The sequence below is a fragment of the Vigna unguiculata genome, chromosome 7 (genome assembly GCF_037176805.1).
Source record: "Vigna unguiculata cultivar grain cowpea cultivar isolate G323 ecotype 2 chromosome 7, ASM3717680v1, whole genome shotgun sequence".
Classification (NCBI taxonomy): domain Eukaryota; kingdom Viridiplantae; phylum Streptophyta; class Magnoliopsida; order Fabales; family Fabaceae; genus Vigna; species Vigna unguiculata.
Window position 1 is genome coordinate 3,865,942 of NC_140798.1, and position 27,372 is coordinate 3,893,313.

The following is a 27,372-nucleotide window of genomic DNA, read 5'->3' on the forward strand; positions in this document are numbered from 1 at the left end:
CCATAAATTAAAAATCTATAAAAACATAAGTAACAATAGAATTTTTTTTTAATTATTTATTTTTTAAATTATATTAAAATATTTTTAACAATATATATCGCCGTGTTCGTATCCTACACTTTTTCAATTTGGATGTTTCCCATATTTGTGTCGTGTCCATATCCGTGTCTGAGCTTCGTAGCCTCAAAGTCTCAAATCAGGTGCTAGGGTTTGGATTCTATCTTTACAGTGAGTGTAAGGAGTGGAGGCATGTAATGATAGAATTTAAAGTGAGGCCGTTGACACGTGTAATATGGTATGCTATGGTGTCTAAAACTATCTTTTTATGTATTGGAGTTATTCTATTTCATCCCTGATATTTGTATTTTTTTCTAATAGAGATATGATAATGCAATTTAATTTTGTTTGTCATTTTTTTATGTCATGATGTACTATTTTTTATTCTCTCCAACTCTTAAATTAAGTTTATGAAAGATAAAGAGCAAGTAATTATGGTTAGTTTTTAAAAAATTGTACACATTTTTCAATATACATAATATATGATATTTTATTATTTTTAAAATAAAATAAATGTACTTTTTATTGTTTCTGTGCCTAATACATCTTCATAATTATCTGATTTTTATGTTAATTATATTTGTGTTGTATCTTATTGTTATAATTATTTCATTATAACACTACTCAATCCTCTTTTTGTGGTTCCTTCATTCGACAAGAACATGAAAATTATAAAATTCAAAAATATTTATCTTATTATAAATATTTATATTAATTTTTTTTTATCAATAAATATTAGTAGTTAGTATTTTGTTATTAAAAAAATAAATATTTATCAGATACATAACCTTTTACTTCTGTCTTCATAATCGAAAGATGTAAAATTAGGCCGGTCATTAGTGGTATATAATGTAAATTTTATTTTCTATTATAAAGTGGGGGCCTTAAATAGACGTAAACTCAACATTACGAATATAAAGTCTTCCGTGTATTGTCCATAATCCAAATTAATTTCAAACATAATCTATTACCACATTAGGCATTGCAACTATAATATTTATTATAACCATCAGACTTCATCAAATATAATGAATCAGTTCTAAAACTAATTTCACTCATGTCAATCATAATTAAATTGAAAACAGAATATAACTTTACTTATTCGTGTTTGTTAAATACTCAAGAAAATCTTTTTCCTCAAAAATGACAACCTCTTCATCTACTACAAAATCTGCAATGGCATCTTCGATAGTTTCACCAAAGATCGATCCTGAAAATAAAGAATTCTTAATCAGTTTAGAAACGATAATACACCATAGGAATATCACACACTGCAACTATCATACATTATTTTTAGTACCTGGATAATAGAGAAATGTGAAGACAATAAAACTATGAGCATTATAACTCACCTCGCCTTTTGGAATATGTCTTTATCAAATTTCAGAGATTGAAATATAGGTGAATATCAATTTAGTAGATTGAAATAAAAATGAATTTCATACATCAAAATTTAAGAAATAAAAATATATTTAACTTTTAATTAATGTATGAATTTCACTAAATAATACGTTAAATTGAAGTGGAGTTAAAAAAATAAATAAAACAATCATAAGTGAATTTGAATTTTACTTTTAACTCTATCTATACAAAGTCTCAGGTAGGTTGAAAGTTATCGTTTAAGTAAAATATAAACAAAGCAGGTTCACGAAAAGGTAGAACAAAACTATACTTTTATAAAAGATATTTAAACTTTTTTATTACTAATAATATACATTCATTTGATATTTTCATGTTGAGCCTCTTGAAATCAAATTAAAATAAAATAAGTACCTGTCTTTTTTAATCATTTTAATCAAGAAAATCATAGTGGTGATTGATATGGTGTAGATCAAAATCATCCTGTTTGGATTTCCAAACGATCATATCATCATCAAGAGAAAGAACCTAACATAAAGAAATTATATTTAAAAAATGAAAAAATAAAAAATAACGAACAAAGAAATTAAAATTAGGTGAAGGTGCGAAAAGAGAAGAAATTTACATGAGTCTTTGAGTATCAAGTGTAACAAATGATTAGACGACTCATTAAATAGGCAAGTCAGTAATACAATTAATAATCATTTTATATTTTTTAAATAATATTTGTATATATTACAAAGAGAATAATAAGGTATTTGAATAATAATCAATTTTGTTGATAAAAGTCATTTATAATGAAGTGATTGAATAAATAATTGTATATATATTTCGAATAAATACCATCCAGCAAAAAAGTTATTTCATCGTAAAAATGCTTAAGCACACACAGACAGTACAACATGCTTCTATTCATCCTCCTAATACTCTAATATTCACATGTTCCTATTGTATTTTACATACAAAACGCATAACAAGTTATCAAATTATAATTTAAGTAGAGATTGCATGAATATAAGATAGTCCCTCCACACCCATTAAAATTAAACATTACAATAGCTTTTCAGAAAGCCCACTAACCCCAACTAAGAAAAGAATCCTCTCAAGAGAGTCAAAAGATTGTTGAATTAATGTGATAGAGCCCAACTAAAAAGGCACAGTATGAAAGTAGTTGAAACACATTTAGGAATCTGTTTTTCATTAAGGAAGTTGTCATCTATTGCTATGTGATTTTAAGTTTCTCATCATCAGAGAATTCTGTTATACTTAACATCTAACCAACAAATCATGCAAAAATTGCAATGTACTACAAATCTCAGACCCCAAATCAATATATGATCACCAAACCAACTCACCTGATAGTTCAGAAGTAATGTTGATAGTTCGGACAGTTTTCATCTGATCACATAGTTCCATCTGAATATGGAGATGTTCATTCTCAATCCACGAAGAATAATATCTCCCTATATTCTCGTGAAAACCTATAAAAGCAATGAGTTAAATCTGATTAAAGAAACAATATGAAAGTTATTATAGACTAAAATGAGAGTTCAAGGCCAAGAAACCTATGACAGCCAAAACTTGCATTTCAGTATCAACGTTAGACCTACAAGGATAAAGGAGTAATGTAAATACCTAAAACACATTGCCAAAGTTTTTCCTCTACTAATTTTATGATAATGCAAAGAAAAGTTACAAGTACTATGAAGAAAAGCAAAATCATCACAGCAGCCAGTTAATAACAATTCATGTCAAAATTTCTTTTTCAATCACAATATCTCATTCTCATGATATTGATATGTGGTAGGATGAAAGACCATTACCACCACCAACCAGGGAAAGGAAGAGACTTGCATTGCGTGCATGTTAATAATTATACACAGTAGTAAACAGTCAACTCAGATAAAACAATGAATAAATTGATATCATTCAAAAATCTATCCGTACTAGCACATTTTTATCTTTGGTATCTAAAAGGGTCCATTTCCTCTGCTGAGAGGTTTTTCAAATAATGGTTTGTGATACAAGGAGGAGGCATAACCCTACACTTGCAACTGAAGATTGCATATCACCATCATCTATGGCAATGGCAAATAGAAGGTAAATGTATTAATGTGTTAGTATATATATATATATATATATATATATATATATATATATATATATATATATACAAAATAACACTCGTATAGGTTTTTGTGATTATTTTCTAAATTAACAACCAAAAATAATAATTAAACACTATTTTTTTTCAAGTCATTGCAATTAAGATTATTCTAAAATGGAAAAAGTATCAAACACTTATTCTTACCCATTCGGCATATTGATTTTGGGAGTGCACGGTTTCTCTTCATGGTTCCTAAAAGGAAAAAAAAAATGAATACAAAAACATAAGAATATATAGAATGAAATGTATGTTACCTTGTCCATGTTACGAGCAAAGAAAACTAATCTTTTTCTAAAGTTAAATAATAGGTGTGTTGAAGAAGACAAAGACACAAAAAACAGTCAAACTCAGAGGAACAAAACAACACCTATACAAACACAATTCGAATTTATCACAAATTTGGTATTTGTACTAAGATTGGGAAGGTGGAGATTCAATAAAACCATCCAAAAAAACCCATGATGTAAAACCATAAACCTATAGGTCAACCAAAAAAGCCTAATTGGCGAAGGGTTTATGCCCTGTTCTCAAATTAGGGTTTTCACCGCTTGACTCTCTCGAGCTGGAACACAATCGTGAGTTGGGATACTCTTTCTTCTCACGTCACCGTCAACACAACACAGAGACGAGACAGACAGCGTTGAAACATCACTATGTTTGCAGTGACTGTCGCGGCTGGTGTTGGAAATATAGTAAATCATTATCGGTCAATTAAATTTTACTTTTGAAGTGTTAAATAGGTTGAAAGTTCATAAGGAAATCAAAATTGAGCGCTGGTTTGACCGACTCAAGTGATAACTACACAGAGCACGTCCACTTAAAGAAATTAGAACAATATGACTGCAAAAAAAATTGCATTCTATCAAACAAAAGTCAAGTTGTAAAGATATTTCAGAAGTCACCACATACTTGGAATAACAAGTCAAAATATCAGTTAACTTCTCTTTTATCAAGAAAAATATGATTTACAGCTAAACTAAACAAAACAATTTTTTACAAACAAAGAAAGCATTTAAATTTTTTGTTATAATACAGATATATATATATATATATATATATATATATATATATCATATTTTTCTGTCCAGTGGCTTTGATATTGAAATAAGATCAGTACCTGTCAATTTTAATCAAAGAAATCACAGTAGAGACTGAAGTGAAGCGGATCAAAGTCATTCTTTCAGAGGCTTCCATAAGATCAGATCTTAACGAAAAAACTGACAAAAAGGAATTAGGTTAAAAAGCGGAAGAAACAGTGAACTATGGAGAGAATGAAATTATGTGAAGACGGAAGCAATGAAACTTACCTCAGAGTTTCAAATCAGGCTGCTAGGGTTAGAAAGTGACAAAGTTTAGGTTCTAACTTTTCAGTGAGTGTGAGGAGTGGAGGCATGTGATAGTATTTATAGTGAACCAGTTGACACGTGTAATCAATCGTATGCTATGGTGTCTAAAACCATTTTATTTTATAATTAATTTAAATTATATATGTAAATATAAATATGGAAAGAAGATAATTAAATTTCATGTTTTTCTTAGGATAAAATATTTTTAGTTAAACTTTTTACTAGTAAATTATTTTTAATTTAGCTGGTTATTGTTTTATTTTTCTCTATGGAAAATAAAAAATAGTGAAGTCCTTCTAAATTTATATATTTTTAATTAATTTTTTCAAATTTAATATTTTTTAATTAATTTGGATGATGAATGTGATTGTTTAACTTTTTACTCTCAAGTATAATACTAAAATTTAAATGATAGAAAAAGAAATCTTAACTATATTTGTGCTACATATCAACATAATTATTTTATTTCTATTTTTATTTTTATTTAAAAAAATAAATAAATGATAACATTTATAGAAAAATAATTAGAATTTTAAAAACTTATTTTTATTAATTTTTAAATTAGTGATATTATAAAAATAAATACAGGAAAATTAAATACTAAAATAAAAATTCGATAATTATAATGAGATACTACACAAATATAATTATAATTATAATTCTATTTATTTTACTATTTAATTTTTTAGTGTTGTATTTCAAAATATAAAATTAAAAGAAACAGTAAAGGTCAGTAACCGTAGAATATTAAGAGTATAATATCAATCTGAAACCTCCATAACAGTAATATCATCATCATTATTGTGGTCGATTTAATATTGTTTTACTCAACCAAAAAATTCTCAATTATTTTTTTATTAATATTATTTTTTTATAAAATTACATTTAAAAAAATCTCAATTTTTTTATTAATATATTTTTATTAAATTAATTTTAAAAAATCTTAAAAAGATATTTTTATTACTAAAACAGTTCTATTAAATTAATCATAATTTTTTGTTTAAAATAAAATTTAATAAATAATTATTAGTGTACGTTAATTGTAATTTATATTAAAAAACAATTAATAAGTTAAAATCTTTATTTACTAAATTATAATTTTTGTTTACAAATAAAACAATAATTAACTATTTTTTTTCTTTTATAATTATTCTGAATTTTATTTTATTTTTTTGTCTTTTTATCTCTATATGAGTTTCTCTTTACTTTCTTTTATTTTAAGAGCTTTTTTTCAAATTATATTCATTGAATCTCATATTACTAGTTATACCAAATTTTTCATCATCGTCTTAGTATGGTTGTCCTTTCTATTTGTGTTATTGTTACTTTTATTCTGTTTTGGGTTTGTATTAGAATATGGAAAACGTTTATTTTGTCCAATTTTTTTTTACGACACTTTCAAATTACGAGTTTTGAGAGATTTTTTGTTTCATATATTTTGACGAGAAACTGTAATTTTTTACAAAATTATTAATTAGATTGGGATTTAGTCTCTTAGTGGATAATAAATTAATTGAAGCATAATTCGAAGTTGAATTTTTTGTAAAAAGATAATTCAAATTTAGAAGAAAAAAAAACTTACTATCGTGTAAGTTTGTAAAAAAGTTGAAACCGAAAAGAAAGAGACTTGAGATTTCTATAAACTACAAGTATATTATGAAGTTTACTTTCTTGACGATCAGAACCATATTTTATTGTTTTAAACTCATTCATTTTATATATTTAGTTTTAGTAATGTTTTATATATTCTAATTTTTTATTTAATATAAAAATATACATATATATCAACTAGAAAATTTGAATCAAATTATTCAAGAATTGATGCGTTAATTGGATCACAAAAATGAACTATAAATAAAATTGTAATAATAGATAAAAAAAATTAAAAAATACAGTTTGGTCAATTATGTATTAAAAAAGATTATATTAATTAACCTCATTATCTATTAAAAAAATGTTAAATAAAATTAATTATAATAACTTAATAAATAATTTTTATAAAACAAAATTTAAAAAATAAATTTTAAGTAAAAGACTATTTTCCCTATGTTAACAACCTCCATGACATGAATTCACCTTCTTGTCTCTCATTTCGATATGAGCTTGGAACATAACAATGTCGGCCTCTCCAAACCATTCATATCGCAGAATTGTTTCAAATCTTGGTTCACTTTTTTTGGATAATTCCTTGTCAAGACCTTGCATTTGATGCCAATCCAAGGTCCACGAAGCCACAAACTATATTAAATCTATGTTTCCGAACAATTTTTTCAAACTCTGCAAATAAGTCCTGTGCAAATTTACATTCTTTTAACAATGAGAAAATTTTATTTGAAGAAAGATTAAGAAATTAATGCAAAAAACCCGATTACCAGATCACTTGCTTTGGTATTTAGTCAACATTACTCGAAAAATAACATTTCTATGTTCCTTAACTAATTTAATTTGTGAAAGAACATCGTCCTTAACTAAATAATACTTTTCAAATTTAATTATTTTTTAATTTGATATTTTTTATTGACAAATGAAATAGTTAATGACAAGTGGTTAATTAAGTTAATTGATAAGTCTTGATTGATTAATCACTTGCCAATAAAACATATTCCTTATCAGAAAAAGAATTTAATTTGGAATATATTGGAAATCACTATCACCAAGAGGTGATTATGCAAACTACATCTTTAAGTTTAATTTGCAAGACAGTGAAAATTGAGTTGTGTAAACCTAAAGGGAAAACAATTAGCCAACAATAAGTTTGTTACATGCTCTTTATCTTATGAACATTGCTTCATATTGTTCCAATGTCCAAGATTTTTTACTTTGGTCTTTCATTGCTTTTGGGAACCGATTTAGTTCGTTAATCATAAATATTTAATTTAAAAGAGATTCAATGTATTTTTAAAATAAAATAAATTTATGGATAATTGAAAGTTAAAGGATCACAATTGCCTAAATAAATCAGGATAATAATAACCAGAAATCAAGGAAGTAAAATTGTGATGAAAAAAGTTAGGGATCAAACTTAAGATTTTATAGAATGTACAATCCAAAGTATAATTGAAACAACACCTAAGAGAACAGCATCATTCCCACTATTTTAAAAAAATTAAAAAATATTTATAAATTCAGAAAGCATTTTTTTTTTTAAATTTAAGCCGTCTAGATAAAATTAATTTAGTTTTTAAATTTAGGCTTAAATACCTTTTTGTTCTTCATTTTCGTAGTGTTTGTTGTGGATGATCCTCATTTTGACACAATGTTTAAAATGGTCATCATTTTTACCGAATGTTTAAAATGGTCTTCATTTTCGCAATTCGTGTTTTACTTGGTCCTTTTCTGAAACGCCGTTTAAATCATTAATGGAGCATTGTAGAGGTGTACATGTATGGTAATTAGATATTTGGGGATAAATAAATGAGCTAGGGTTTTGGTAAGGAATGTTTGGGCAGTTGGTGAGTTTTGACAATCTTGTTCCTCCATTCCCAATTGGCGTTGCTGCAATATTCTTCTTCCTGCAATCTCATTATATAGGTGTGTTGCGGTCCCAATCTTCGTGCACTGTTGGTGGTTCAACGAGAAATTAATTAATTCCGAGTTGTAGCTGCGGAGAGATGGCAACTTTGAGGATGTCAAGAACACCAAAGAATATTGGTAAAAAATTTTGGGTACAATCTGTTTTTATTTTTGTGTTAATAATAAAATGGTTTTAATTTTTAGTTTATTGATTTACAGAGTGGTGGTTCCAATAATGTGGGCTGCAACTTTTTCAAATGGTGGTGTTGATGAAAAGGATGTCATCAACATGACACAAATGAGATAAATTAATGATTTGGAGAAGTCAGGTTGCTGAGAAGAGGCTGCAATTAGTAATAGGATTCACTTGTGTTGTTATTGTATTATTCATACATATTGTTATTGTGTGTAATCTTTTAAAGTTCAATCTATTTATCTATTTTGTACTATTGTTAAATGAATAAATGAATTAGTTTGATTATGTTAATATTAGTCCCACCATGTTCAAGATGAGATCTTAATCTGAGCATTGAAGTAAGTGATATTGATCTAAGCTTGGGAAAAATTAAATTGATCTAAGTCTAGAAGAAGTTAAATTCATAACGTTAATTCATCCTCATCAAAATGCACTACATCAATGTTTGACAAGAGTGAAATTGAACGAAATTTAAGAGAAGTCAAAATGCAGTACATCAATAATGAATTCTACATCAGAAATTCCAAAAAATAATTAAGATGTTTGTAGTTGTTATCATGGTCTCCTCCTAATCTGTAATTTCATCCTAAACTGCTTAGATGGTTCTTCTGGTGTTGGTAGTGGTGTTGCTTGACTCTCCACTTCATTCCTTGGTGGTTGAGTTGTTTGAGTTTCAACAGTTGGTGCATTCTCAGCAGTTTGGGCATCTGGTGCAATCTCAACAGGTAATTTAGAAATACAAATACAAAATACAAATAAACCCAAAAATAGAATTACGAAAACCCTAACCCACGAGCAAACACAACCCCAAAAACCTTACACTCATTTAACTCGTTGATGATGATTAATTAGAAAATTGAAATGAAGAGCGCAACTGCAATCCAATTATGAAATGACAAGTATTAGCTGCTTCCTCTGCAAATTCGAGTTCAAGAAAGACGAAGATGAAGAAATTTCCCTAATTGCAAAATTTCCCCTAAATTAAAAAATTAACGTTGATTAGCCACCTGTACAGTACACGTAACACACCCACCCTAATACAAATTGTGCCACCTGTACAATGCTCCGTTAACTTCTGTACAAATAAAACATTCTGTACAAATGAGGATCATTTTAAACATTCTGTCAAAATAAAGACCATCCACAACACACTACGAAAATAAGGACCAAAAAGGTATTTAACCCTTAAATTTAATAATAAATTACCATAATTTAAATTTTTTTAAAATCATATACGGTAGCTTTATAATCCATTTGAATCCTATAACCCTAACCCTGATGAAACAACCCATTTGAATCAGAAAATTAAACAAGTGGAGACAAAATTGTTTTGCTCACTATTTTTACAGGGGTGATATAGTAAAATTACCTCTTACTGCCAATTTTTATGTACTTGTTTTATAATTTTTATAATTTGAAGACATTTTATTCCATAAAGAAAAAAGTGCCGGCGAATTTGATTCAGGCGAGTGTAGCCAAAGCGGTGAAGTGGTGTCACCACGCTGGCTCTGTCTCACTGCTACCTGGGAATTGTCGTCCCCTTTTTCAACCCAAACAAAACACTCTCAAAACTTCTTCCTTTTTTTTTTTTTTTCTTCACATTCCTAAGTTAACAGCCACCCTTTTCATAGCTTGACCAGGTACAGTCTTTTCCTTACTTCGATTCTCTTTCTACTTTACTTCCATACTCTTCTTCTTCTTTTTTCATTTGGGTCTTCTAATCTATTCACAAATCATGTTTTTTAGTCTTTTCTTTCTTAAAATGTTACCTTTAAGTTCCCTTTCTGCTGTTGTTAATCTGTTCTTCTAGCTTCTTTCTGGGTTTTTTTATTTTGGATATTTTTTATGACATTTGTATCTTCTGCATTCGCTGTTATGAAGTATATTTGGAAGCTTAGTAACCTGCTCTGCTGAATTACTGATGTCTGCTATTTTCTTTGACTTTTGTGTTTTATGTTTTGTAAATGTAAAATAATTTGTTTGTTTGTTTGTTTGTTGATCTCCGGATTAATTGGTTTTTGCTTACTATCAAGCTTGATTTAGGGTGTGTTTGATTTTTATTTTCAAAACTGTTTTTTGTTTTTGAAATACAACTGCACAGCTGGCGGAGAATGGTGCAAGGCATAGGGAGGGTGGAGAATTGAGCGAATGGTTGAGCAAGATGAAAACATCTCACTTGTAAAGAATTCTCAAAACTTACTAGATTTTGGATGAAAAGTTGATTAGTGGCTGCGGAATATTACTTTAGCCAACAGTTTTAAAACTACAATGTGAGAAGAGAATCAAACAAACCCTAATTGTTTTTTTTTCAACCTTGTACAAAGTAAACCTGCAGAGTGAATTACTTGTGTCAGTGGTGTGTGACTGATGGCTATTGTTATTGATTGTTTATATTTGATAAGTTATATGAGTTTTGTGGTAGGAAAAGTTGTGAATTTCTGGAATAGTTCATTGTTTCTAAGCTTGATATTTCTTTGGTTTCTATTGAGAATTGTGTTGTCGAAATTCCAGGGATTCATGTTATCATGGATATGAAAACAAAGAGGAGAGGTGTTATTGAGAACGGTAATGGAGGGGAGGACATGGTTATGGCGAATTTGATTGCAAATGGAGATGATGTTGGTCCTCTTGTGAGGCTCTCTTTCGAAATGGGGCGGCCTGAGGGGCTTCTTCACCAACTGACATATGTGGTTAAGCAAAAGGAAGCAGAAATTGAGGAGATGTGCAAGACTCACTACGATGAATTCATCCTTGCAGTTGATGAGCTTCGTGGTGTGTTAGTTGATGCTGAGAAGCTGAAGAGTGAGCTCCAAAGTGACAATTTTAAGTTGCAGCAGGTTGGCAGCACCCTTCTTGCCAAACTTGAAGGGCTTCTTGAGTTGTATTCTATTAGGAAAAACATGACTGAAGCTATAGAAGTATCGAAGAGTTGTATACAGGTGCTGGAGCTTTGTATAAAGTGTAACAGCCACATTTCAGAAGGTCAGTTTTATTCTGCATTGAAAACTTTGGATTTAGTTGAGAAAAGTTGCAAACAGAATATTCCTGCAAAAGCTCTCAAAGAGGTCATAGAGAAGAGAATTCCTGTTATAAAGTTGCACATTGAGAAGAAAATGTGTATTCAAGTTAATGAGTGGATGGTTGATATAAGGGGTTCTGCTAAAAATATTGGGGAAACAGCAATTGGTCATGCTGTGACAGTTCGTCAAAAGGATCAGGAAATGCTAGAACAACAGAGGAAGGTTGAGGAGCAAAGTATTTCAGGACTAGGGGATCTAGGTTATGCTTTAGATGCAGAAGAAGTTGAAGAAGATTCAGTTTTACAGTTTGATCTTACACCACTTTATCGTGCTTATCATATTCATGAGTGCCTGGGTATCCTAAAGAAGTTTCGTGAATATTACTATACTAATAGGTTGTTACAACTGAATTCAGACCTTGAGATAACTTCAGCACAGCCTTTTGTTGAATCATACCAGACATATTTTGCTCAAATTGCTGGATTCTTTATAGTGGAGGATAGAGTCCTTAGAACGACTGGAGGCCTCCTTGAAGCTGATCAGGCTGAAACAATGTGGCAGACTGCTGCAGCTAAAATGACATCACTGTTGGAGGAGCAGTTTTCTTCTATGGAATCTGCCCCTCATCTTCTCTTGGTAAAGGATTATGTCACTCTGTTTGCGTCTACTCTTAGACAATATGGATATGAAATAGGCACATTTCTTGATGTTCTTGATAGCAGTTGTGACAAATACCACATGCTTCTTTTGGAAGAATGCCGCCAGCAAACTGTTGATGTCTTTGGGAATGATCCATATGACCAAATGGAGATAAAAAAGGAAACTGACTATGAGAATATTGTGCTGTCATTTAATCTTCAAACATCTGATATCATGCCTGAATTTCCTTACATTGCACCATTCTCCTCCATGGTACCCGATATTTGTCGCATTGTGAGATCATTCATCAAAGGCTCTGTTGATTACTTATCTTATGGCATACAAGTGAATTTCTTTGATGTTGTGAAAAAGTATTTAGACAAGTTCCTGATTGATGTACTAAATGTAACATTACTTGAGAAAATCAACAGTGGCAATATCACTGTACCTCAACTAATGCAGATTGCTACAAACATAACTGTTCTTGAAAGAGCCTGTGATTTTTTCCTTCGACATGCTGCCCAACTGTGTGGCATCCCAGTACGATCAGTTGGAAGGCCTCAAGCTACTTTAACTGCAAAGGTGATCTTGAAGACATCCAGGGAAGCAGCTTTCATTGCCCTACAGAGTCTGGTGAATACAAAGATAAGCGAGTTTATGAATCTTTCTGATAGTGTTAATTGGACTCCTGAGGAGACAAATGAGAATGGAAATGATTACATACATGAAGTGATCATTTACCTTGACTCTTTCATGTCCCCAGCGCAACAAATTCTACCCTTGGATTCTGTGTACAGAGTTGGGAGTGGTGCTTTTGAGCACATTTCAAATTCAATTGTGGCAGCTTTCTCTAGTGATAGTGTTAAAAGATTTAATGTAAATGCAGTTATAAATATTGAATATGACCTTCAGATCATAGAGAATTTTGCAGAGGAGAGGTTCTATTCTGCTGGTTTGGGAGAAACGTACAATGAAGTTAGTTTTAAGAACTGCTTGGTAGAAGCACGTCAATTAGTCAATCTTTTGCTAAGTAGTCAACCAGAGAGCTTCCTGAATCCTGATGTATGGGAGAAAAACTATTATGCACTTGAAATTAAGAAGGTGGCTGCCATCCTTGATAAGTTCAAGGATTCTCCAGATGGGATCTTTGGAAGCCTTGCTAATAAAAATGCAAAGCAAAGTGCTAGGAAGAAATCAATGGACGTGCTCAAAAAGCGACTTAAGGATTTCAGTTAATAAGATTTGGAAACATTCATGATTCATGGGAAGTGGGGTATAGTTGAAGTATTTTTCTTGTTCTTTTGTGGATGTTTTAACTTCATAATGAACATGTTTTTTATATTGTTCTGATTATCTTCTCTCTATATTTCTGATTGTGTGCTTCATTTGAATGAATTTGTCATGAAACGTTGCTTATTACTGCTTGGATGAAGCACTTTTGGAGTTGTCATTGTCAAGTAGATTTGCTGGAATCATAGTCAAACTTTAGTATTTGTTTGGTCTGATTCATCAGGATTTGCCGCTAATAATTAGCATGATTTGGTATAAGAGGATATTTGTCTAATATCACAAATTCAACACTGTTAGTTGTTTTCTTTTGTATTTACTAATTCTCAGGCATTAGGTATTCACATTCTAGGATATTTAAAATGATTCAATCAGAAATAATGAAGATTAGGGCATTTTTTCTCCCTCTTTTATTTTCATGTTGGTATAAAATGTCCTAGGGCTCCGTCATGATTTCAAAGCTATAGTTTAAAGCTATGACTGACTCTAGGTCAATTTAGAATGTATTATTAGTGTGGGTGTGAAGGGCTTAAGGTTAATAAACCCTAACATTGTAGGTACTTTCATTATATGAATTTATATCACCCAATTCTTAATTTAATATTATAGTCTCTTTGACTAAGAGGTCAGTCAGTCCATTAATATTCCTTCCTAGGTCTCCATATAGGGTTGAGCCTACTACTCAATGTGGCATATAATTATATCATTTTTTTAATTAATCTAAACTTTGGAATGTTATGTTTGTGACTTGATCCTTAATGGTGGGTTAAAAGAGAAGAATGTGTATACATTATTGCTTTACATTCTCAAGTAATAAACAATGTGTGGATGGGTTAAGGGAGATGATAGGTTAGCATTGACTTTGATCCTCAAATAATATTGAAGGAGTTGGAGGGTTTGAACCACTGTTTCATCACCCAATGTTTTGGTTCTAAGTTCGTTATATTAAGCTTTCTACACTTCTCATAAATATTGTTTTTCTGTGAATTTTGTGTGAGCATTCACACTTTTGTTGTTAAAAAGTAGATATGTTTTCACTTTAACAAGTTAAAAGAATGAGTACTTATGAATTATTCTTCATCTTAATTTTTTCACAAATTTTGTTGTGTTATAACATAAGCATCACTTAATTTTTAGAATTTGTCATATAACATATTGTAGAAGGGTATTAGATCAGGATTTTAAAAGTGTTTTACATTAAAGTCTTCTGAAATTGAATAAATATTTTATATAATATTGTATTTTCTTTTTCTTTTAAATCGTGATTGTCTTAGGAAGAGCTCATAAAACGGTTTATTAGAGTGGTTTTAGTTGGGTTAAGATTAATTAGATTAAATGTATTTTTGAAATCTTGTTTATGATGTTTATCTCAATAGCTTTTTGTTATCTTTATTTTATATCCATGTTAAATTTACTGTAAGTAGAATCTTCCGTTATAATATAATTTTTTTTTTCAATTTTGATATTGTGCATCCTTTTGATTATCGTGCAAATTGTTGGGACAAGTGAAAAGAAATAGTAGAAGAATAAAATTGAGACATAACTGATACAACCGAGAAAATATAGTTTAGAACGGATAAATGTTTAAAAATAATAATATTTTATTATTACGTTATTACATTATTAAGTATTAAAAAAAGAAAATCTAAAAACAAGTTTTATTGGTTATAAACATGTTATCTCTTTATAAATTATTCCTTTTATACTTTATGTTTCTTTATGAAAAATTTCACGTCTGTGTTCCTCTATTTGACGATCAGAGATAACTAAGAAAATTTTTAAGGTGAGTTTTTGTTTTTAGCCTATAAATTTTTTAATTAGAGTTAAGTTGAGGATTCTGTTATGTTATAAAGGGATTTGATACCTTTTTGCTCTGTCTGTATAGTATCTCAGGTAGGAAACTAATTTTTATGTCTTAATTCATGAACCTGTTTAAAACTACATAATGTATGATTATTTTGTGATTGGTTGAGGTATTTAAGATGTTATATTGTTTGTGATGTGTGAAAGTTATGGAATGTAAGTTTATGTTAGAATGAAGTTGTTTGAAAATGCTGCAATCTAGTATTGCAATTGAAGTTATCTGATAAGGATGTTTGGCATAATTTTGGGTGTGATCTATGTTTGAGTATATGTGAAGTTCCTGAGGAAAGTTTATAAATGCTCTAGGAATGTAAAATTATGCAGAATTCAAATTCCGCATAATTATGCAGACCTATTGGGCGAGTATTTACTCACTAAGCGAGCTTCACATCAGGAAGTCACTTATTTGAAAGTCGCTGGGTGAGCATTTTCTCTCTAGACGAATTTCACGTTAGGGATTCACTGATTTAGAGGTCGCTGAGTAAGCATTTACTCACTGGACGATTAAATTGAATAATTTTCCTTTGGAGCTCCAGTGACATACTCGTTGGGTGAGCAACCTATCTTTAGACGAATGTGTACTCTTCGCACGATGAGGTGATGTGTTCGCTGAACGATTGTGTTATCACTTACTTTGAATTTTGAATGATTTTAAATTGAGAAATTTTGCAATTTTGTATGAATGTTTAGTATCTGACATGAGAATGAGAGGTGCTAATACTAATTCAAGGATAATTAGTTATGAATTGTGGTAATGTATGCATAAAAGCGAGGATTGTCTTGACAGTTATCCTGACGTTCTAATAACCATTCAAATTCTCAAATAGAGATGAATGAAGTATGTGGTGAGAGGAGTAGGAGGTCTTAGCCTATGAGTTTTTCCTTGACCAAAGGTGTTAAGGGACTAATCTTGTATGTGGTAGAGTTTTACTATCTGTAGAACTTTAGATGCTACTACAAGTGTGCAATTGCCTAGATCCAACCTCAATGCATGTATTCAGAAATTGAGTCTTAGTTTTATATAACTGTATGTAAATAACTGATTGTTTACGTATGATTTATGTTATTACATTTCGAATTAAATAAATTATTTAAAAGTCATTAGCTTACCCTTCTTTTGTATTTATTGTTTTGATGTCTTTTTTTTTCTTTTGCTTTTGCTATGATCACTTGATTAGTGTGAGCAGTTGAAGATTCTGTTGATGGTTCAGTGCAAGAAGATAGAAGAGATGCTGCATAGTAATTGTATCTAGATAACTTATGTTAGAAATTTGACTTTTTTTGAAAATTTTTAGACAACTTTGTACATAAAATTGTATTTCAATTTATTTGACTTTGTGAGATGACTGTAATATGATATTTATATATTTTAAGTTCTATGATGTGAATTATCAAATATAAAATATTTGATGTTTGATAATTTAGACAATTAAATGAGATATTACAGTAACTACAAAATCAAATATAAAACTAAATTTAACATTGATTTTTAACCATTTGAACTTTAATCTACTAACCTAAAATAATAATAACTAAAATTCAGATACATATATTTTCATCGATTATCGCTTAACTTTAATATATTAAATGATAAATAAAACTAATAATAATAAATAATAAATAATTATATTATAATAAATGATTTTTTTTTATAAAAGTTATACATTTAAATAATAAATAAATATTTTGTGTTAATTTCTACTAGGTTAGCGTTTAGGGATGATGAGAAAAAATTACAAATCTTTCATGAGAAAAAATTACAAATCTTTCTTATGTTGTAAAATTATTGAATATTATGATTGACATTTTTTTTTATAAATATAGATGTTTTATCGATACACATGTAAATTAAGTCAAATATTTTTTTTAATTATGGTCTTGTTAAATTGATATCTTTTAAATGTTAAAAATAAATATATTTTATTTTATTTTATAATTTTAAAAAAGCAAATATATTTTAAAAAAAATAATTTTAATTTTTTAAATTATTTTTATAGTTTGACCGGATATATATACAAAGAATTTAGATTGAGTTTGTAAATAGTACATATCTCTAATGGATAGAGATGAGTAAATGAATAATGCAAAATAAATATTCTCAGGTTAACAGTTAATATAGTTTATCATCCCTAGGTGAGAGAAGGAAAAACTGAATCAAGATGGTGAGACGTGTCCAAAAGGAGACAGAATGAGTGAAATAGTGGGAAGAGAAAAAAGGCTCCCGGTGTTTGTGACTTTTCCGTTCAAATTTTCTATTACATATTTTAAATAAATAAAATATTAAAGGATTATATATATTTTTAATATTTGAAGGCAAAATTATAACTTTTTATTTTAGATTTAGAAAAAAATAGATATAACCTTTTTAATTTAACTATCTTCATTAGGTGTTAAATGTTATTAATCTAAAATATCATTTAACTAATTTTAAAAAAATAATATATTAAATTAAAAAACCTATATTCATTTAACCCGTTCTCATTTCGATCCGATAATTTTTAATTTGGATCCAAAAGCTACACATATGTTTAGTTTGATTGAGTACAGTATAAACATCTAACCAATATTTGACTATTAGGCTTGAATAAACACGTTTTTATTATTATAAGAATACTTTTTATAAAATTGTAATTTCTGTACAGATTTTTATAGTTTTAAAATAGATAGACATTGTATAAATTATTATCGCATTTATAATTTTAACTTTATCTTATATATATATATATAAATAAATCACCAGTAAAAATTAATATATATATATATATATACTTTATTTTATTAAAAATGTATAAATTACAAATAAGTTAGACTTAGATCAGAGTCAAAATCAATATCTTTTTATAAAGAAGTATTAATTAACTTCATATATGTAATATTATATTTAAATATAATAAATAATGTTATTATGATCTAAATTTTACAATCTAAAGTTTAAACCAAATCATTTTATAAAAAGTTCCAGTTTTAAGAAAATGTTTACACTTGTATTCAATAACAACTCCTATCTTTATAAAAAGTTGATTTAGTTATTTTATGTCTTAAAAATAATTAAAATACATATTTTTCTCATATATATATATATATATTAAATTTCTATATAAAAAATTAATATTTCTTTACGCCAGTAATTATGTATTTCTAAAATTGATTTTTTTAAAGTTTATAATTTTTTTAAATTTGTTTTACGATATTTAAAATATAAATTAAAAAAATAATTATTTATTTTTTCAATTGAATGACATATATGTTCATAAAGAAGTTGTTAATGAATGAATTAGATGAATTTATAAAGTCAAAGAATTAAAATTTATAAATTTAATCCCTTTAATATTTCTAAAGAAGGAAAGGGTAGAATGGGTTGAGTAGAGAAAATGTGGGACTGAGAGAGGTGGGGTAAAGGAGCAAAAAAAGGAAAGAAGGGTGGGTGAAGTAGCGAGAAAAGGAAAGACTTTGATACTAAATTAGAAATAGAAAAAAGTAACGGAGAATGTAGCAAAAATACGGGATGTTTGTTTGTGACTAAATTTCACTAGTTTTTATTAAATAATTTTCCTAACTAAATCAAATATTAAACATTGTTCAGTTTATGTTTAATATAAAATTTCAATTAACATTCTACAATTCAGTTTGAATAAATTTGATACTATAAAAACAGTTTTACAAAATTTATGATTTTTTAAACAAAAAATTGCGATAATTTTTTACAATTTTTAAAATATTTTAAAATAAATAAATACACAGTTAGTTATTACTTTTTTATTATTGTCATATTTATAATTCCAAATTTACATTATTTTTATATATAAATTACAAATACAAATTTATTATTTTTGTAAAATAACCTGAAACAGTGTATATAAATAAATAATTTTATAAAAAAATAAAATATTATTAACTTTAAATATATATATATATATATATATATATATATATATATATATATATAATATTATATTTAAATACAATAAATAGTTTTATTATGTTTAATTCAGTTTTAATTTTCAATCTAGATTTTGAATAAAACTATTGGATTTAAACCTGGTAAACAAAGGAAGGTCTGGTGCCAAGAGGTGAACCATGAGAAATGGAATGAGTTGAAGGAAAAAAAAAAGTTAATAACAAGTAAGTTATTTTTTAATTATAATATAATGATTGTTTTGTAGTCGATTATAACTCTTAGTACCTCTGGATAGTAATGAAATTAATTTTAAACCCACAAGAAGGCATTTTAAAAGTACTGTTGGAAGAATAAACAAGATCTAAAAAATAATAAAAAATTAAACTAGATGTAAATAATTTATTATTCTTATTGGTATTAATTAATTTACTATGTCTAATATATTTGAATTAATATAATTTGAGTCACAAATGTAAAAAATAGTTAGAGGCCTTGTGTTTGTAAACTGTCATTTCACCATCACTGACAACTCTTACGTGTCTTTAAAATATCCACCCTCTTCCTTTCTCTCTCCTTCCAGTCTTGTGAAACAAGAAAAAACGCTCTTTGGAGGGAGCTGCATCGGTCCATGAGCCAATCCAATCTCCACCCTCCATCATCCCAATCTAACGCCTCTCATCACTCGTCAAAACTCTCTCTCTTTCCTTTTTTTCCTCTCTCCCTTCCCTTACAGCGGTTTTAATCATAAACCCTAGCCGAAACAGTGAACCTCACTCTCTCTCTCTCTGTTCTTCTCTGCGACGCCCTCTATTCTCTTCTTCTGTTCTCTTTTCATGTACGCAGATCTCGCTCTCAAAGATCCACCTCTAAAATTTCTCGATTTTTTCATTTTTTTCTCGTAACCTTTCAAAATCATCTTTTCTTGGTTTGTCCTTTTTTTTTTTTATGATTAATTTATAATCGGACACGATCGTTGTTCGATTTTGTATAGCTATGGTGTTTTTCTTTCCTTAGTACTGGAAATATCATGTGAGTCTGTCATCTTGAAGGCAAAAAAGAAAACCGGTTCGGTTCGGGTTTTCAAAAACCGAGGTTTACCGTACGGAAATGCCGGCGGCTGGGATGCGCCGCACCACGAGAGTGTTCGGCATGAAAGGAGCCGACTCGGCCCGAGTTTTGCGCTCCGGGCGACGGCTGTGGCCGGATTCGGGTGAGGTGAAGACGAAACGATCCAACAACGATGGTGACGATTGGGCGGTGGCGCCGTCTAAGGCGGCGAAACTTGACACTGTCGTGACGCCACGTGGCACTGTGAAGGGGAGGCGCGAAGAAGCAGTGGTTGATGCACCTGACAAGACTGTTGATAGAAGATTTGGCATTGTGTATGTGAGGAGGCGGAAGGGGTTAAAGAAGGAAGGCTCTAGAGGGAACATGAAGGTTTCGCTTTGCGTGCTTTCGGTTGTTGTGAGTCGAACCGCCGGAAAGAGTGCTCTGTTTTTTAGACTGTTGGCTTCGGTTGTGAGGTATGCCAAGAGGGTTCGGATTTCGCTGAGGAAGCTTTCGGGCTTTTTTATGTCGGGGACTGTAAATGCTGTTTTTGCTTTGCAGGGGATGCAATTCGTGAAGGTAAAAAATCGGTTCTTTTTTATGTTTGTCTGGATTAAACCATCAATTTGGTCCATAAGACTTTTCTTAAACTATTGAAATAATTTATCCTTTACGGGGATTACTTGTATATTCTCATTAGTTTAAGGACTATTTAGAGGAGTGGGTAATGTTTCAGGGTCTAAATTGTTGGAAACTGATTTGGTGGATTTAATGGGGCAAGTGAAATTTCTTGTACTAATAAAAAAGTTGAATAAAAGCTCCTAGGTGATTTTGTGGAGTGTTTTCGAGTGGAAAGAAATGAATCCTCGTTTTCTTGATGGTTTCCGGTTCTTATTTTTCTCAACGGTCTAAAAGTGTTTCTGCTTCTGTTATCATCTTTCAGGGTCCTCCTGCTGTAAACTCTGGAATATGCCAGTTCTATGGGGTCACAAAGTTCGTACCATTGTTTTCTGTGGACTTTTCTGCTGTTCCTTCTTGTTTCGAATATCTGCATTCTGCGATGTTCTTTAAATCTATGCTTAGGTCGCTTTTTCTTGTATGTAATCCAATAAATGTGCATAGTGATGTTGAGGATATTGAATCAGACGATGATTTATTAGAATACCAGAATGAAAAGCAGATTTCTAATGATACCTTCAAAAGGGAACCGTCCGAGACTGGAACTATTACATCTGATGTTGTTGAAAACAATGATGTTTTATCCTTACATTATTCTGTCAAATCCACCACCAGAGCAGCTGGTCGAAATGGACAATATAGGAACATGCTGAACTCTAGAGGCATTCAGAAGAGGAGAAGTTCACTAAGGAAAAGGAAAGCGCGTAACCCTTCAATGGGGAGTTTACGGAGAAATGGAGCAGTTGCTTCTGAGCTAACAGGTGGTAGGAGAAGTAATAGCCAGTTTTTTGTTGTGACCTCTAGCAAGAAACTTAGGAGTTTGGCGAATGGTAGCACCACTGGTAGCGTCAAACAAGCTAGTTCTGCCATAGTCGATTCAAAAGAAAGACTGGGTTTATCTTCATGTTCTGCGAACGTACTGGTATCAGAGATACACCAATGCTACAGGGTAGAGGGAGCAATTGTTACTTTAGAGATGTCTCCTTCAAGAGAATGGCTTCTCACTGTAAAGAAAGATGGATTAACAAGACGCACATTCAAAGCAGAAAAAGTGATGCGGCCCTGCTCATCCAATCGATTCACTCATGCAATCATGTATTCTTTGGACAATGGGTGGAAACTGGAGTTTACCAATCGTCAAGACTGGAATGTCTTTAAAGACCTTTATAAGAAGTGTTCTGATCGTAATATCCCTTCTACTGCTGCCAAATTTATACCAGTTCCAGGTGTGCGTGAGGTCTCTTCTTATGCAGAAAGTAACAGCTTCCCCTTTCGCAGACCAGATTCATACATATCTGTCTTTGGTGATGAGTTAACTAGAGCAATGGCTAGGACAACTGCAAATTATGACATGGATTGTGAAGACGAGGAGTGGCTGAAAAATTTCAACACCCAGTGTCAAAATCCTTTGTCAGATGATAATTTTGAGTTAATTGTTGATACTTTGGAGAAGGTTTATTATTGCAATCCAGATGATCCGTTTGATGAAAAATCTGCAACTAGTTGTTGTCTGGAGCTTGGTAGCAAGGAAGTGGTAGAAGCTGTATATAACTATTGGATGAGAAAACGGAAGCAAAAACGATCTTTGCTGATTAGGGTTTTCCAGGTAAAATTTCAATCATGATTTGGATATTGCATTTTGTCTGGGAGGGTATGCTAATTGTAGATTGTCAGTTATATGGTGTATGATAAATACTGTCTATACCTGCTTCCTTGCTACTAAAAAACTATGCCATCTAGTCCCGAATTCTCCTGTACTTCTCAGAACATTACACGAACTTAGTTAATCAGAAAATGCAGTGGATTTTATAACCAGTGGAAGCCAGGGATTTCCCTAATTGTTTGGGATATTTTGTCTTTGTGTGGTGAATTTTTGATACCTATGTTGCCTTGATCATCTCATCTTATAGCTTTTAATGTGTTCTTCCTTCTTTTCCTAATATTTGTTTGGTAGTTTGTCTGGGGTATGTCTTTGATAGTGGCATTGTTTTAAATTTCAGTAGATCAACCCCATTTTATAGTTGACTTAGTTAATTTAATTGTGTCAGGGTCATCAATCAAAGAGAGCTCCACTTATCCCTAAGCCCTTGCTACGAAAAAGGAGGTCGTTTAAGAGACAACCCAGTCAGTTGGGTAGAAGCAATCAACCAAGTGTTTTGAAAGGTAATTTTATGGTCTATTTCTTCAACAAAATGCAACGTGGGTTTTTTTCTATTGAAGGTTGTATTTTAGTAGATTTACCTCTCCCAAGAGTATTGAATTTTCCAGTAGTGGATTTTCCATGACCCTTTCTGGTCTCTGTAGTAGACTCTTGCTGTTCATCTTATGCAACAGAAACACTAGTGTTTGAACTGTTTGTCCAATGATTTTGTCTGGGGGCTGATTATTGAATTAAAATGCTTCAGAACATTTCCCTTGCTCGTTACATTGATTTCATAAAGCTTCTTGGTATATCTTGACCATTTGCGGTCATGTTTTTACAAGAATACAACTACTGTGGATGTCTAGGAGAACTGAGCTCTGTATCTCTGTTTTTAGTCATCAACCCATAATCTCTTCCGTTGAGTGTACTATGGATCTGTTAGTTCTGTTAGTTTTGGTTGGGATGTTTGTTGGTGATGGTAGAATGACGAGTTCTGCATTCATCTTTTGTTAAAGTCGTGTTGGACTTTAGTTGAAGTGATGTTGGATTTTATTTGACAGGGTTTTCAAATCGCAGGTGATAGGGATGAATGTTGTAATTGTTTGTCTGATGTTGTATTCGTTTTCAGCATTTGCAGCTGAACAAGATGCGATGGAAGAGAATGCAATGCTGAGGATTGAAGAAGCGAAAGCGAATGCAAACATGTCTATGGAATTAGCCATACATAAACGCAGAAGGGCGCAATCTCTTGCTCAGAATGCAGATTTGGCCACTTACAAGGCCACAATGTTAATTAGAATAGCCGAAGCAGCTCTTGGCGCAGAATCAGTAGATGACGCAGCAGCATATTTTCTTGATTGACGGTTAGATCAACTCCAATGCTAATTATCATCACACCACAAATTTTATTACAGGATGGATGGGTCATAGTAATCTGCTGCTGTTTTATTGTAAACACTGTACAGATTTTTGCTTGTATGTATAACTTGGATTTAAATGAAGACCTCACACCAATCTTTTGTATGAGTAGGAGGTTGGTTGGTCTCCATGGAAGGAAGATAGAACCCAAAGAATGAAAATGAAAAATGAAATACAGGATTTCCAAGCCTCATCACATGATGAATTATTAATTAGAATTATTCCTGTGGAAGGCCCAACCTTGAGGCCCACACCAGCTCAAAAGGTAAACCCTGGGGTGCCTCATTCATAGCCTTTCTCTTCCTACCTGCTAATGGACAAATGGGTTTGCTTCCTGCATCTCCATAAAAATCTTTCACATCTTTCATTCATTCTGGATCGAAAATCTTGAAGAATTTTATTAGGTGTGGGGGCAAGAAGAAATAGTCATGGACAATTATCCTTATCTCCTCTTGCTGCTGAATTTAAGCTATGGAAAATCTGGACGTTGAAGGAAAAATTGTGATTTAAATTAGTTATTATCACATACTAAAAATAAGAACTTTATCAAAAATTAAATACATAATTAGATAAATAAGAATATTAAAGAATGTTGAATTAAATTAATAATTTCATCAAAATAATAAATGAAAATATTTTACGAGGCAAAAGTATTGTGGGCAAAAGTATATATGCTATACAGGAATTGGCCTATTTTAGGTTTTCTAAAAATTAATAGAAAGATTTTGTTAGGGATGATTAAAAGATATTTTTCAAACAGAATTATTTAGTTAAGTAAATGCAAATAATATTACTAAAGGAAGATTACTTACTGAAAAAAAGGAATAATATTAACAGTTTACCACTTTTCAATAATATTTATGCAGAAAACTATTTAAATATATATATATATATATATATATATATAAATTATTTATATATATATATAATTTAATTGACAGTTAAAAATAATAGGTATGATTGGTTGGTCAAACTACTTTTTTATTCAAATATGAAAATTAAAATATTATTATTATAATTGTGTAATGCAGCATAAAAAATATATAATTTTTTAAGAATAATACTAAAATTGAAAATACTGAGTTTAAAAAAAAACACGTGTGTGCATATATATATATATATATATATATAATTAAAATAATATGTTTTTTTTAATATATATATATATATATATATATATAAAAGCACACGTGATGTTTTTTTTAAGAAAAAGGAGTTATGTGGTTATCTTTTTAATAAAAAATATTGAATTACTTCTTTATTAAATAATAAAAAAAAATTATGACAACCGTTTTGTTGAAAATAGAAAAAATTAATACGACTAATATTCTTTCTTACTTCTTCTCTCAAGCAAATAAAGCAAAATGACTCTAATTCTTATTTCAAGCAAATAAAACAAAATGAATAGAAAAAAAGAGACTGTTGGGATGATTTTTAAAGAAACACCGGACTCTTTTTATAACATCAAACGTAAATCCCAAAGTAAGTTTTCACATCACATTTGGAAATTTTGATAAATTGATCACTAGAATAAAATTGTCATATTAAATGATAACAAAAGTAGTTACTAAAATATGTATATAAACTGTTATTAGATGTAGAAAATATATGTTTTTAGTCTCTTATCCGAAATTTTGATAACAAAAGTAGTTACTAAAATATGTATATAAACTGTTATAGTCATATTAATTCAATTATATAAACTTTTTTTGACGTATCAAATACATTTCTCCACTAAATATTGAATTGAAAATGTGTGAAAAAACACTGTAAACAACTAGAATACCAATATGAAAAGCGTTTGACACCTCAAACAAAGTTAAAAGTTAATGTAATTTGGTTAAAAGGATATACTCATTTATTTTGAAATTAAGAACCAAAATGTATCGAAGTTTTATATAAAGACGAATTTCAATTTCAGGTCAAAGTTAAGGGACTAAAAACATAATTAATTCTTTATACAATTGTTTTAGCTTGTATTTTCTTTTTTTTGCAGGAAGCTTTTATTCTAAAATATTATTGTTTTTTAGACTATGGCCTGGCATTTTAAAATAAAATCAAAATATTACTTGAGATATACTTTATTTTTAATTGAATTAAAAATCGTTAACATTTATCATTTTTTTTTCTCATTGGTAGTCATTGTCACGTGATATTTTTTTTACTATATTACTGTATTTTAATAGGTTAAAATTTAACTTTTGTGCACGGGAAATTTAAATGTAGAGTTAGAAGTTTGACATTAAAGAGGTTAAAATTTAAATATGAAATTAGAAGTTTCTTATTTAATAGAGACGAGTAGGATTAAGGTGAAAAAATATCTACAAACTTAATGTACTAAAGTTTTAGGTTTGGTGGTGTCAAAATTTCTTGAGTTATAGTTCAAAATTTATTCGATCTACAATATCCATATTTTGTAATTATCATTTTTCGTATGTCTACTCAAAGAATTCAAAAATATTAATTATCATTTTCAAAAGTATATATTAATTTTAATTTTGCATTTTTACTTAAGTATGAATAAATGTATTATTTTTTGTATTTATTGTGTAATTTATAATTTGAATGAAATAATGACAGGAAAACCATATAGATTATGTATTTTCATAAAAAAAGGAAATAAAAAATGTATCACTATATTATGAAATTGTGGTTGTATGATTATTTTAAGTATATCTTTATTTATTTTTTTGGACTACATATATACATTAATCTTCAATCATTTAAAAAGTACGAAGTCAGTTTGACAATTGTTTTTTTACTACATTTTTTTTTTACATTTACTTTAAATTTATTTACACAAAATAGGCTAAACATATGGGTAAGATTTGAACGAATTGATTAGTGTTAGATTGGATTGGATTAGATTTATGTAATTTTTTTTATGTTAAATCTAATATAACCAAACCTACTCTTAAATGGACTGAATTGAGTTGCGCCAATTGGGTTAAAATGTGGAAAAACTTTATTTTCCATTAAAAGTTTTAATTTTCAAAAGTTAATTTAAGTAAAAATAATACAATCTTTACTCAAATAAATTCAACACTTCAAAAAGTAAACCAACAAGTCAATTCATAATAAATTTATCCAAATTAATTTAAGAGATGAAAGAAAAAAAAAATACGAATAGTTATGTCTCCTATCATCTATATTAAACTGACCAACAAATTTATATAAAAATAGGTTAGTTTGGATTGAGTTACATTTGACGTGATCACAAATAAAATTTAATTCAATTTAA

The 27,372-nt window shown here is 29.5% G+C and overlaps 2 protein-coding genes and 1 pseudogene across 5 annotated transcripts; 2 read left to right on the top strand and 1 right to left on the bottom strand.

The window, feature by feature from the left end:
• Window positions 1–1,004: 1,004 nt before the first annotated feature.
• LOC114190126 (uncharacterized) lies at window positions 1,005–4,959 on the bottom strand. Of its 2 annotated transcripts, XR_003605770.1 has the most exons (7): window positions 4,891–4,959; window positions 4,701–4,800; window positions 3,728–3,775; window positions 2,982–3,022; window positions 2,772–2,897; window positions 1,831–1,944; window positions 1,005–1,267 (listed from the first exon to the last, which is right to left on the bottom strand). XR_003605770.1 is itself a non-coding variant. In XM_028078896.1 (6 exons), exons 2-6 carry the CDS (start codon window positions 4,775–4,777, stop codon window positions 1,152–1,154), a joined length of 408 nt encoding a protein of 135 aa, XP_027934697.1. In that variant the 5' UTR covers window positions 4,778–4,800; window positions 4,891–4,959; the 3' UTR covers window positions 1,005–1,151. The 2 variants fall into 2 exon arrangements, 1 of the variants encoding a protein (XP_027934697.1); XM_028078896.1 differs by lacking the exon at window positions 1,831–1,944.
• A 5,095-nt stretch (window positions 4,960–10,054) lies between these two features.
• Window positions 10,055–13,650, top strand: LOC114192101 (exocyst complex component SEC15A pseudogene; annotated as a pseudogene). Of its 2 annotated transcripts, XR_014996463.1 has the most exons (3): window positions 10,055–10,278; window positions 10,740–10,816; window positions 11,150–13,650. The product of XR_014996463.1 is annotated as an exocyst complex component SEC15A pseudogene, transcript variant X2 (transcript). The 2 variants fall into 2 exon arrangements; XR_014996462.1 differs by lacking the exon at window positions 10,740–10,816 and having other exon boundaries at window positions 10,056–10,278.
• A 6,271-nt stretch (window positions 13,651–19,921) lies between these two features.
• LOC114190992 (Enhancer of polycomb-like transcription factor protein) lies at window positions 19,922–24,324 on the top strand. Its single transcript, XM_028080100.2, has 4 exons — window positions 19,922–20,971; window positions 21,336–22,676; window positions 23,119–23,233; window positions 23,842–24,324. Exons 1-4 carry the CDS (start codon window positions 20,453–20,455, stop codon window positions 24,072–24,074), a joined length of 2,208 nt encoding a protein of 735 aa, XP_027935901.1. The 5' UTR covers window positions 19,922–20,452; the 3' UTR covers window positions 24,075–24,324.
• Window positions 24,325–27,372: the final 3,048 nt, after the last annotated feature.

Bases quoted from the DNA above. Each gene is read 5' to 3' on its own strand.
- LOC114190126 (XM_028078896.1), bottom strand. From the start codon at position 4,777: ATGGAAGCCTCTGAAAGAATGACTTTGATCCGCTTCACTTCAGTCTCT. The intron at 3,776-4,700 runs GTACTGATCTTA...TTTTCCTTTTAG, and splicing joins TCTTTGATTAAAATTGACAG to GAACCATGAAGAGAAACCGT. The intron at 2,898-2,981 runs GTTTCTTGGCCT...TTGCTTTTATAG, and splicing joins GCAAGTTTTGGCTGTCATAG to GTTTTCACGAGAATATAGGG.
- LOC114190992 (XM_028080100.2), top strand. From the start codon at position 20,453: ATGCCGGCGGCTGGGATGCGCCGCACCACGAGAGTGTTCGGCATGAAA. The intron at 20,972-21,335 runs GTAAAAAATCGG...ATCATCTTTCAG, and splicing joins AGGGGATGCAATTCGTGAAG to GGTCCTCCTGCTGTAAACTC. The intron at 23,234-23,841 runs GTAATTTTATGG...ATTCGTTTTCAG, and splicing joins TCAACCAAGTGTTTTGAAAG to CATTTGCAGCTGAACAAGAT.